The 13,268-nt window shown below is 43.4% G+C and overlaps 1 protein-coding gene across 5 annotated transcripts in view; it reads right to left on the reverse strand.

Moving 5' to 3' along the window:
- RAPGEF4 (Rap guanine nucleotide exchange factor 4) overlaps nucleotides 1-13,268 on the reverse strand; it is a 249,417-nt gene that overhangs the window by 66,877 nt on the left and 169,272 nt on the right. For all 5 annotated transcript variants that reach the window (XM_081143393.1, XM_081143392.1, XM_081143389.1 and 2 more), the window contains 2 exons: nucleotides 10,427-10,548; nucleotides 8,739-8,922 (listed from right to left, as the gene is read on the reverse strand). In XM_081143393.1, coding sequence (XP_080999519.1) covers nucleotides 8,739-8,922; nucleotides 10,427-10,548 — 306 coding nt within the window. The remainder of the gene's footprint in view (nucleotides 1-8,738; nucleotides 8,923-10,426; nucleotides 10,549-13,268) is intronic.

Consider the following 13,268-nt stretch of genomic DNA (forward strand, 5'->3'; position numbering starts at 1 on the left):
AACAATAATGAAAGGGTCCCAAGGACTGAAGGCAATTTGGCTTTCAAGAGTCGAGGGAACACTGTGCCCCAAGCAGGAGGAGGGATCTCCCAGGCACCTTCACAGAGTAACCTACGAGGCTCGGGGACTGAATTGACTCTCCGGCTGCTCTGAGTGGCAGCCGGTGAATGTACCTGGTCTTTACTTGTCCTTCTCCAGATGTCACAGGGAGAGATATTAGGCATCCCTGCTTCTTTACAAGTCTGCGTGGTGCCACATTGATGTGGATTTGTCGGATCCTGCTGTGGAAAGGCCTAGTTTCTGCAGGGGATGCGTTCTGGCAGCAACGTCTAGTTACAGACAAGATAATAAACGGGGATGGCTGGAGAAGCAGTTTATACATTAAAGGATGGGAGGGCCCAGGTGATATTGGAAGCTGCTGGTAAATACAGTTTTATCAAGGAATTTATCAAGGTCAGACAGAGAGCCTCAGTTATTGGGACGTGGGTAAAATGAGGGATTCATCTAGCCCCCAAGCAGCACGTTGACATGGCACGTGGTAAAATGTGCAGGTGAAAAAGCAGATAACCCAGTTCTTCTAGACCTGTCACCTTTAGACTTAATCCCTGGTGCATTTTCTGGGGAAAATACCCAGAAAAGTCAACATTGTAAGTATCTATGTAAGCCACAGTCAAGTTTAAAAATAAAGGAAATGCTTCATTATATTTTTCTGAGGTTGAGAATGCTTTATTGTAATCCAGCACTCCACCTCATCTGGCCTGGTCCTCTTGCTGATAAGTCATTTCTCCAAATTGGATCATTTTCCAACACTCCTAAGACCTAGAGAGCTCACCTTCTCCCACTTCCCTTACTGGTAAGTTTGGTGTGGTTTCCCACCCACTTGTCTAACAAACCAGCAAATTTTGTTTCTTTTCTCCACCCCCCAAGACCCTTGCTTCTTAAGAGTTAGCTCTTACGGGGTAGAGTCATTCGAGGACCCTGGTGACTTGAGATTTAACGTGTCCTGCCCCTCTCTGTTGGCTCACCTCCCTGCCATGCCACCACCCCTTCACTTTATTTTAACCCAGAAAAAACATTTTAAGTTTATCAGATGCAATTAGGCATTTTTTAGTTCTGATAGCAAAGCCTATACACACAGGGATTCTTTCCATCTCTGTGAAGTTAGAAATGAATGTAGTTTATAGCTGCAGTAAAGGGCAAATGGTTCATGAATATTCATGAGAAATAAAGTCACCCCCATCAGGACATGGGGGAAGGGATCCATAATTGAGGGCTTCTGAGTGCTAAGTGTTTTTAGGATAATATGATTTGAGATTTTTCATGTTTAGAAACTGAATATTCTCAACATCCTTCCAGCAAGAGTATTTACTACGAGGACACTAGATGTTTAACATAAGATCATTTAAAAGATGCAACCATAAATATTTCCTTTAAAACACCTAAGGCAGCAAGTTGAAAAAAATAAATTTGGATGGAATCAGATAGTACAGTTACCCGCCTTTTGTATAAGGAATATATATATATATCAGGTGGAAAATGCAAACATTTTTTAGGAGATAAGTGCGTATGAGGATGCATTATTATTTTTCCTTGTAAAAATTAATTCTTAATTAATCAATTGCAGATAGATCATATTTCTTTGGATTTCATTGTTTGTTTAGTAAATCCAGCAAAGAGGGCAAATTGAGGCAACCTAGTAGAGAGGAAAGAATATTAGATATTAAAAAAGAAAAGAAACTGGATTTGGAGTTAGCAGGCTTGGGCTCAGTTCCAGGTTAAGCCACATATACTACTGTGTGATGTTTAGGAAGGTATGTGGTATCTGCTAAGCTCAATTTCTTCATTTGACAACTCTAGATAAGAAGGCCTATTCCAGTCACAGAGTTATTTTGAGGTTCAAAGAGGTGATGTATGTGAGGTCACTATATAAATTATACTGTGAGTCAATTATTATTAATTTTTATTTTAAAATCTGTCTAGTTGGTTGCTGTGAATATTTTTCTACAGTAGATGGTACACTTGTCCTCCACTCAGGCCTATATGGTAGTAATTGAATAAGATTTGTCTGTAACAATTATTTTTAAATCATATTTCTATGACATATTTCCTCCCCAGTACTCAAAGAATAAACCCAGGAGGCCATGGTGAACCATTTTGGGTCCAGGTCAGGTGATACAGCACAGTAAAGGACACAGGCTCCAGAGCCAGACAGGCCTGGACCAAATCCTGAGTCCACCACTTTTGGGATAAACACAGGCAAGTGACTTAACCTAAGCCTGTTTCCTAATCCATAAAATGGGGATAATATTAATGACTACCGAATAGTTCTGTTGAAAGAACTGAATTAGATAATTGTTGATTGAACACAGTGCCTAGCCTGTGGTTAAATACAATACCCTTGTGAAGTTGGGAGAGGGTAAGTAGGTATCATTAAACTCACTTTCTAGCTTCAGAGATTTGTAGTCTGGGGTTGTTGGGTGATTTATTGGTAAACTGGTAAGACTAGCATCCAGGACTCTTGTACTCAGTATTTCTTTCACTCTGTTTAGCAGACTCTTGGGTCAAATGCATGTATCTCATATGCTGTCATTAAGTTCTCAAAATATAATTTTAGCCTCATAAAACTCAATCTCTGGCATTCTGTCTTTAGTCTCGTCCCCTCCAACCCATTCTCCACAGCCAGCAGAAAAACCTACCTACTGCAAAACTGAGCAGGCCACACTTCCCTTTAAAACTCTTCAATGGTGCCCCAAGTGGCTATAAAATAATATCCAAGGCACACAGAGGGATAGCAGCCCCTTTCAATCTGAGCTCAGCCTACTCTCCAGCCACATTTACTAGCACTCCTGGTCTGAGCCCCCCTCCAGTGTGAAAGAGCTTACTGTTCCTTGCTGGAACTTCTGCGACATCATTCTGCCTCTCCACCACCACCACCCCCGATCCCTGCTCCCCCACCAGGCTAGATCTTTCTTTGTTCCAGGAAGAAGAGCACTAAAATATTGTGTTTTGCTGCTGTAAGGAAGAGAGGGCTTGAGAAAGTAAAGTATAGGGAATGTAGTCAACAATATTGTGATAACTGTGTATGGTGCCAGTTGGGTACTGGAAATATCAGAGGGAACACTTGTAAAGTATATGATTGTCTAACTGCTATGCTGTACACCTGAAACTAATACAGAATAATGTTGAATGCAAACTTAATTGAAAAATAAAATTTTAAAAATTATAAAAGAAAAGAAGAAAGGGCTTGAGAATTAATCTAAACATCCAACAATGACAAACTGAATGCATTAAGGAACATTCAGAGGGCAGATTACTATGTACCTATAAAAGTTCCATCTTTCAAAAATATTTAAGGTTAAGGGGGAATGCCATGATATATTATTAAGTATAAAAAGTTAGGGATTAAAATATAACCAGAGGGATAAACACCAAAATGTTAATAATAATTATTTCAGGGAGGTGGATTGCAGGTGTCATTTATTCTTCTTTAGCTCTTTCAGTTTCCCAAATTTTTACAATGAATAGATTGACTTGAACACTAAAAAGTCATTAAAATTTTGAGGTAATCTTATAATGAACCCTAAACTGTAAATGGGCAGCAACATCCATCTTCCTCTCTGCCAAATCTGACCCCTCATGGCAGCAATCCAACCATTGGTTTCTTGGGCATGTAAACAGAAGGGAAAGGGTCAATTGCTTTTATAGGAGAGAGGCAAATCCAACCCCAAGAAATGGCCCACTTAACGCCATCATTTCTTCTAATAAATTCTACAAGCTTTCACTAGGGCACAGCAATCTTTCCAAGAAAAACAATGACGAAGTTTGTCATGCTGTGAAGGGAAAGATTCACAGTGAATTTCTTATTTCATTAATATTAGGCTCTTTCAGTCATGCTTCTCTTTTCACCTGATTTGCATTTGAGAGTGGACTTTATGACTCTGAACATACTCTTGGCATATTCCAACAAAAATCAAAACCCTAGGCACCACTGATTTTAGGCTTGCTAATCTGGGTTCCGCTGGGGAAGCAAATTTCCCTATAATTATCAGGATTTCAAATTCTATTCCCTCAAAAACAGCTTGGACAAATAAAGGCCCTATTAAAACAGGCTCTGCTAATTATGAGAAAATACACAGCCTCTCAAGCGCCCTCTAAAGCAGATGTGTGGAACAGCTAATACGTCCCCCACTCACACCTCCGGCCCCTCTCCCAATATTTTTTTTCATTTCATCTTAAATTGCTTCCTTTCAACTTGATGTACAAGCATGTTAAAAAATATTAATTTATCACATGAAATAATTGAACTTAAGTTTCTGAATTTCCAACCCATTTGAAAGACTCCAGAACCTGCCAACAATTCTCTTGTTATAGATATGTAATAAAGAAACATATTTTAGTGCTGGCCGGTGTGCTCAGTGGGCAGAGTGTCGGCCCATGCACCAAGAGGTCACAGGTTCGATCCCCAGTCAAGGGCACCCACCTGGGTTGCAGGTTCGATCCCCAGCCCTTGTCAGGGCATGTGTGGGAGGCAACCAATCGATGTGTCTCTCACATCAATGTTTCTCTCTCTCTCTCTCTCTCTCTCTCTCCCTCTCCCTCCCTCCTTCCCTTCCACTCTCTAAAAAAATCAATGGAAAAAATATCCTCAGGTGAAGATTAACAACAACAAAAGAAACATATTTTATATAATATATTTAATATGTAATATTAAATATATTAAATATTCATATTTCTTCTGCTCAGGTCTAACTGACTTAATCTCTTTCTGAACTACTTAAGCGTCTCAGTTTTTAGGGAATTTAAAAATTGTACACCTACCCAGAATTAGATTTGGGAAATGCCATCTACTTCATTTCTCTCCCACATTTAGGCTGATTCTCAGAGGTCATTCTAAATAGCAGAGCAGTGCATCTCACTTTACTTGGAAGAAGAGGTTGAGAACCTCGAATGGCAAGAGCCTTCTTTGTCCCCTTGAAACCTCTTTTTATCCAGCTGACCTCAAGTTTATAACATCCTGCTGACCTGGTCACTCCACATCTTGTTTCCCATGGCCCCCTACCAGAGTATCTGCTCAAAGTCAGCCAGAATGTACATTTCTACTGGTAAGGGTCTCCATCGTACCTATTTGCTGGAGGGTAGCCTCTTGTTTTTAGGCTTGTAAACAAAGCAAAAGCAAAATAGTAAGCTCCGGGAGCTCACTTTAGGTTTGATGGCCCTGTCTGTGAGCTGCAACATCAGCACCGTCAAACTGTCACTGCTCTATGGCTCTTGCCCCCAAATGCCATCCAGGTCTGCACCTGTGAAACCAGGACAGGCATTGTGAGTCATTCTGCCTGCCACCACATACAAAGCTAATTCCACATTCAGAATGTATGTGTTTTTTTCAATACCAATAGCAACAAGAGTGTGCCAAAAAATGTCCCCTGAAGCTCTATTCTGTTTTTTAAACTACAGAACATTCTTTCATACTTTGACAGATAAAATGCTGCAGTTAATGTAATAAACAGAGAATTTTTCTAAGTAGCCTGTCAAAACAAGTGACACTTTTTTTCTTTGCTAGCGAGTCTCAGATTCAGAACAATAGGAAGTACCTTTCAAAGCAACATCTTCATTATACAATCAAATTCTCAAAGTAATCTTCTCATCAAAGAATATTGTGTTATTTCTTTCCCAGTAATTATCAGAGTTCTGCAACCTCTCTGGCAGTGGTGACGGTTAGAAAATGCAGCTGTGCTGAGTTATAAAAAATTGGGGGGTCCTGCTCCGGTCGATATGGAGCCAATGCATCTCACGCCTCCACATTTCTGAACAGCTTGGCAGTTTGGGCAGTAAAAAGTCAACATTTCTAGGAGCTATGGACACACCCTCAAGTTTCCAGGAGCAAAGTGCTCAGCTAGTCTCTTCGAGGATAGCAGTGTTACTGGTAATTCTTGACCAACTAAGCTTATTTTATTCTTGCCACTTAAATAAAATAAGGTAGAAGCTCCAAAGGTTATTACCAGACTAAAAAATGGGGTGTGTGTGTGGCATCTGAAAGTCTGTCTCATTAAATGCGATTCCTTCTTTTTCAGTTTCCCTTCTCTTGGGGACTGCCTTTGCAATAGAAAGGAAAACCTGAGAATACAGACTCGAAAGAGGGGCTGCCAGCCCTGTTTCAATGTTCGCAATTCCATAAAATCTGGGAAGGTGGGAAAACCCCAAGGGCACCCAAAATAATGTATCTTGGAATTCTGCTGAAACCTGCACTTTAACAGCCAGTAATAGGCTGGAAAATTTCAATGTCTGGAATGTAATTTTCTCTGAAGAACGTTTGGGCTGCCAAGAAGCACGAGAACAGAATCCCGTTTCTAAGGGTGACTCGTGAAACTGGCTTGCAGGCTCTTGTGGGAGCGAATCAAACGATTAGCATGATGTTCCCAGCAGGTGCCTCGCACATAGTAGGCACTCAATAAATGTCTGTTGCATCTGAATCTAATATGGGATTATAAACTCCCCAAAGGCAGGAACCATTTTATTATATATTTTTTTAACCTCTTTGGTCCATACTAAAAAATCGCTGTAAATAGAGTGACATTTCTGCCTCCCTTGAAGCAGCTAAGAGCTGAGGGAACATCAGCTGGGGCTGTATGTTCATGGGGCTATGGCCTTTTCTAACTCCCACACCAGGTTAAATCCCCCTCTCTCTATTATATTCTCTTCACACTCACTACATTTTCCTTTGTGGTTCATAATGCAGCTGTGATAAAATGACTGATTGCATAATTAGTTGTTGAAGGTCTGTCTTCTGTACTAGAAGGAAGCTCCAGGAAGGAGGTGCAACCCTCTTGTTCAATGCTGCAGCCTTAGCAACTGACCTAGTTTCTAGAACAAAATAGGCGTTCAATAAATACTGGTTAAATTAATAAATGAACGGATGAAGTAAAATGAGATATGTTTTTGTCTTTAAGAAACTCACAGCTTACAGCAATGTTCCTCACCAGGGCCCTGTTTCCAGGACAGCTTATTTTGTAGGGTTCTAGGTATTGAGGCGTGTTGAGCATCCCTTGGTCCCAGCCACGGGCCAACGAATGCCAGCAGCGTGTCCCTCATGCACTGAGACAACCAAACATCCTCCCGTATTTCCAAATGCTCCTGAGGGGGCTGTTCCACCTCTGGTTCACAACCACTGCACGGTGTCGGCTTGAATTTTGAAAGCGACGTCAAAAACAGCAAGAAGGGGCTAGAGGCAGGAAATGAAGAAGGAAGATGGGAAAGGGGGTGTGGAGAAGCAGCTTGACAGGAGAGAAAGCATGGTGGTGTTCATCTGAGCTCTCCAAGCCCTGCGGATTCTCTTGTGTCCCCTCAGCCACCAACCCCTATGAGCCTCAAGACAGACAAAGCACACATTGCCTGGGAAGGTTTCTTGGATGCTACTTATAATTAATTATGTCTGTGCAACTGGCTTTCTGTTTGATGTTTGGGATTTTTCTAGTAAAATTTTTGTTTGAAGAAATAAATGTTTGAGGCAATATAACCATGATTTTTTGTTTGAGGCTAAAGTTGCTGAAAACCATGGTGTCAGGGTTAAGGATGATGGTGCCACCTGGGGTGGGGGAAGACCTTAAACACCTGGCAGAGGAAACGAAGAGCCAAGAGAAAGTTTTGGCAAAGGGGACATGGTGTGATAAGAATGAAGTATGCTGGAAAGCCTCGCGCAGCACTGAGGGCAAGTGAAAAGGGACAGATCCTGGGGAAAGGACAGAAAGGGAGCTGAGAGGCTTTTGTGAGTTGGTATGAGGGTCGGATATTGAGGAAATGGTCTGAGGGACACCTCACTTTTGGAAAGTGCCCAGGGGACACACAAGACACATAAAGTCCAAGCCTCTCGTCGAGACCCACTAATGAATGGAGGTCAGCCAAGCCAGTGACTCAGAGTTGACATTCACAGCTGGCTGGCACTGGTTGTAGGGTGGAGAGCAATTTCACTTCTAGCAGGAAAACATAAGCCTGTGTGTGGCGGTTTCAGAACCTAGTGCCAAGCCATCCCTTATTGAAAGGTTTCCCTGAGCCTGGGACCATGGGGTGCGCCTCTCTGTGTACCCCATGCCAATTAGGAGAGCTCCCTGAGCAGCAGAGGGGCTCAGTTCTTTCCGAATTGACCTGATTAAACAGCTAAAGTCCTCAACTTCAGCTTCTGGGCTGCTACTGGAGTAAGGTGGGTTTCCGCCAAAACGGAAGGATGGGGGCTGAATGGGGGCCTCGAAGCGGTAATGGAGCAGTGAGGGTCTCTTTAGTAGGCGTCCTTCAGCTAAAGAGCAGAGGTTCAGAACAGGGTGAAAGGACGTGCTGAATGAATGGATGGATGAACGTTCGTACAAGCACAGGCATAGGTCTGTGTCCTCACAGCATCTGCCTTACTGCGGTAGGAGGAGAGGGGCTGTCGTGGTGGGGCACAGAAAGAGAGCAGCTTGTCACTGACCAAAAGTTGGTTAATAAATGGACTCAGTTTTGACATCCTGAGCCAATCACTAAAAATCTCTACAGTTTGAACGCATACAAAAGGGAAATAAAGCTATCTGGCTCAAAAACAAAATACGAAAGAGACAAACTGCTGCATCCTTCTTCAGATGCCCTCCTTTGGCCCCAGGTGAGACCAGGCCTTTTGAAATCGGCCTCCCCCCCCCCCCCGCCCACGTGGGCGCCTGCTGGCTGCGTGGCCCTTGCGACTTGCAGCAGGCGGGCGCCAGGCCCTTACTCACGATTTGCGGAGGATCATCCTCATGTGGGCGTCCGGGCCCATCTGTGACAGCAGCAGCATGGTGTCCTGCAGTTCCTCGTCACACTCCTTCTTCTCCTCCTCAGTCGGCAGAGGGGCGTCCTCGTGGTCATCGTCCAGAAAGCGATAAAATAAGTATTTGTCTTGGAAATGATGCTCCTGGTCCACTGTGGGAAACATGGAGGCAAGTGTCAGCGGCTGCACCTCTGCCTCCCAGCTTCGGTTACCAGAATCAAATGGACGATGTCGGGCTGGAGAGCCCATCAGTAGCAAAGGGGGAGTCTCCTCGACCTTCCCGCTCCGCCTCGCCTCGGGCAGTGCAGCTGGGAGGTGTGACCTCAGGCTGCCGTCTGGCACCTCACCGCTCCCTCTGGCCCACCCATCTCCTGGGCCACCCTAGGGCTCTCCTGTGGAACCTGCCAACTTGTCTGAGATGAGCAAAACTTGCCCTGGGGACATTTTCTAGTATGTGGGACATAGGTCTCAACCAGGAAAATAACCAACTGCCAGATCTTGCTCTAGATTAGTTTTTGAAAGTACAGACTTAAAAAATATATACCCTACTTTGTCGGGATTAGAATTCATGGTTTGGTTGTTTTTTCTGTATGTACTTTTTATAAACATGTCTGTCTGCACTTAAAAAAAATAGAGTAATACTGTTTGAACAAAGCTGGTTAGACCAAGCTTCTAGGTCACATACACCCAGAAGGAGCTTATGGTCATTTCTTTCCAGTTCTGATTTTTAAAAGTTTTTTTCTCTTGTTCCTCTAAACAAAATGATTTAGATCTGGGAAGGACCAAGTCTGGGAACTTGGCTCAGAATCCCTCACCTACGTGTGTCTTAAAGCTTTTAGGCCCCTTGTCAGGTTGGAGCATCAAGATTGTGAAATGATAACGAGAAGTGGCAGATCACTGCTGCTTAAAATATGATCCTGGAACAGCAGCATCTGGGGCCTGTAGGAAATGCAGACTCTCAGGACCCAGCCCAGACCTGCCGCATCAGAATCTGCATTTAACAAGAGTCCCAGGTGGCTTGTGTACACATTAAAATCTGAGCAACACTGGCAAGACCATCAGTAGATTCCCAGGTACTGGTAAATTAAACGAATGATTTCAATAGTTTGTCAGTTTGGAAAAGTGGTCTTCGCACAAGTGGCATGAGCGATTCAGCCACAGTCGCACTCCAGTCCTGCAGAGCACACTCCCGACTTTAAACATGCTCCTCCTGTGGGCATACAAATTGGCTCCCCCAGATAAGGCCACGGTTAAAAGGCAGCTTCTGAATTCATTACTTCTTTTCATGTCGTCAGCCCAGCCGCACATTTCACTGCTCTCGATTCTGCCCCTGCACCGCGATTGCTGTGCGGTGTTCAGAGTATAATCACCACCAACGAACCATGAACGCAAACTAATAAACATAATTGGAACTGACGCACTCGGGTTGCAATTTCATTTTCCTTCACACAGTCTCCCGAGTTAGGAAGGTACAATGGTGGAACACAGCAATCAATAGCACCCGCTCACTGCATCTGCGCTGCTAAATGAAGACGCCAGCCTGGCGGGGTCCCTGAAGGGATCATAATTCTCTCTTGCTCATTTGGGAGTTCAGCAACAACTCACCCAGGGAAATGCACTCAGCATCTCTTGAGAGGGGACTATGGCTCATCTTACCGTGGTTGAGAACACCATCTTCCACCAGGACCTGCCACATGCCGACAGCTTGAGTTCGGGAGTGAACACACGGAGTCTGCTGCAGCATCCAGTCCACCAGCTCGGTGCCCACACAGCATTGTCTGAGGGGAGGTGGGACACAGAGGACGGGAGATCACCCCCTTGTAGACAAAGATGTCTCTTTTGAGTAGAGACCCTCCAAAGAGCTTAGTGCTCTTGCACCGTGAGAGGTCTCACTGCAAACATAGCACCACAAGGTGTGGCCTCAAACTCCTGTACCAATCAATAAAGCCACTCCACTTGTGAGAGAACCTTCTAAGCAAGGCCGTCTAAACAAAAAAGCACTATAGTTGCGGCACCCAGGAGACCAAAGGGCTGTAGGCAGGGAGCATTTATCTGGCAAGCTAAAGATCACAAGGCCAGAATCTCCCATCTTGTGCCTGTCCCAGAAAATCTCTGTGCAAAATGAAGGCAAAGTAAAACTCTGACTTCCTTCACCTGAGCCTTGTGAGGAATCAGTTAATGTGTGTGAGGCACTCAGAGGTGCTCCGTGAAGGGCGCTGTGTAAGTGCAAAATTATATAGCACTTTATATTTTCAAGTAATACTACAGATCTTCCTCAGAGGGGTGTTGGGAAAAACAAGCAATTAGCAATGCAAATCTCTCGGAAATAAGTTCCACGTAATGAGTATCAGCACTTCTACTGCGCCCGTGGTCTGAAGAGCACCAAATGCTCTCTGTATGGTCACGCATTCATCCCTAAGGTGCCCTCTGCGGTAAGTTGGTCAGGATGGGTGAACTACAATGCATTAGTTAGGAAACATAATCACACACACACATTAGGAAACACTAAAACCTTCAGTGGGGTGATGGTTTAAGGGAGGAAATGGGATCTTTAAATCCTAGCGATGAATCCCGAGGACAAAGGAACAGGCAGGGAGTCACAGAGCAGCTGGGTCTGAGTCACTGGTGGCCTCCCTCCCATACTAAGGATGCCACCAACTCTGGGGCACAAGCTGAGCCTGGGTCAAGCCCAGAGAGCTCCTCTTTAGTTTCAACTGGAGGAGATTCCTGGTGCTGCAGCACTTTAGGAAGAGGCTTAGCCTGGGAGGACCAGGCTCATGTGGCTCACTAGCTACATGGCTTTGACCTTATTTTTTGACTCTCTGGCTCTCAGTTTTCTCATCTGTAAAAGAGGTGTCCTCTAAGGCCATTTCCAGTTCTAATATTCTAGGAACTGAAATTTATCAGAGCCCCAGGGCTGCCCTGATTCAGGTCTGACCCTAAAACAGTTCACAACAAGGAGGTTGTGCTGAGAAGGCCATTGGATTCCCAGGACTTCTCTGATCACAGGCTAGACCCACACACTGGAGCTGCAATGGGCAAAGAGGCGCCTGGTTACTATTCATCCTGAACCAAACCTATGATCTGTCAAAATATCCCTCTTCTAGTGTGAGAATTTATTAATGGACAAAGCCTTGTAAAAGTGTGGAAAAAATCAATCTAATGTGTTTTTTTAATTCAATGGTTACCTTTACTAAAAAGAGCACATGGAATTGAGATGATCCCAGATCACCTGGGCCCTGGCACAGGGCCTAAGAATCCTGCAGTCAGGATACAGAAAGACACCCAGCTGCAGCGCTCGGAGCTGGTGGTCACTGGGTTTCCTCTCTGTTCATCATCACCAGCCACTTTAGAACTGACAGCTAGTAGAGTGATCATTAGGGATGATACTGCATCTGGGGAGACTTCAACCCCCTAATACTGCAGCAATGATATAGTGGATGTAATGGGGTGAAGGCTGAATTGAGAACAAGATCTGGTACAAGGAACTCAAACTGTGCTGCAGAAAAAAAGAAATCATGCCTTTGGCTTCCAGTTGAGCCCATGGGTCTTTACCAACAGATCATTAATTTGTGTCAGAGGGTGTGGAATAGACATAACACCTATATTTCAGGGGTTTAAAATCTTAGTACTATGGGGCAAGAAAGTGATTATGGTGTCTGACTTCTAGTTTCCATTATTTGTCACCAAAGATGACATATTTTAATGAAATTTCCCTAACGCAAGTTAACATTTGGGAAAACATAATCACATCTTAAATTAAGGGAAAAAACTAACAACATTTTAAAAAGAAAAAGGTCCTTTAGCCATATGAAATCTTGAAATCCACTTAATGAGTTAAAGAGGTTAAACTCTCTCTGAGTCATATGACTACAATTTCTTTTTAATTTTACTTCCCCTAAAGTTATAGCAGTGTGTAGGGACCACAGACTCCCAAAAGAATGAGCTTCCAGGGTTGGAGGAGAGGACTTCCAAACGTAATCATCCAAAATGATAAACACCAACATTAAAAGGGTTAGATGAACAATCTGTCTAAAGAGGTGGAATGTGTACTAAGAGGAATGTGCTACTCATAAGACTAAAGTGTTCTTCAAATCCCATCTCGTTTCAAAAATTCTTTCACGAAGAGGTCAATCTAAGTGTAACAAACAAACTGTCCATTTTGGTCTTGTAAACATATTGGGATCTAAAGAACAATATAAATGAACAAACAAAATAGAAACAGATTCATAGATACGAGAACAGACTGATGGTTGCCTAAGGGGAAGGTGATAAGGGGACTGGGTGAAAAAGGTGACGAGATTGAGAAGTAAAGATTGGTAGTTACAAAAAAGTCACAGGAATATAAAGTACAGCATAGGAAATATAGTCAACAATATCGTAGTAACTATGTATGGTGCCAGGTGGGTACTGGAAATATCAAGGGGAACACTGTAAAATATATGATTATCTAACCACTAACACAAAATAATATTGGATGTAAGCTGTAATTGAAAAT

This window comes from Miniopterus schreibersii (assembly GCF_964146895.1).
Source record: "Miniopterus schreibersii genome assembly, chromosome: 7".
Taxonomy (NCBI): Eukaryota; Metazoa; Chordata; class Mammalia; order Chiroptera; family Miniopteridae; genus Miniopterus; species Miniopterus schreibersii.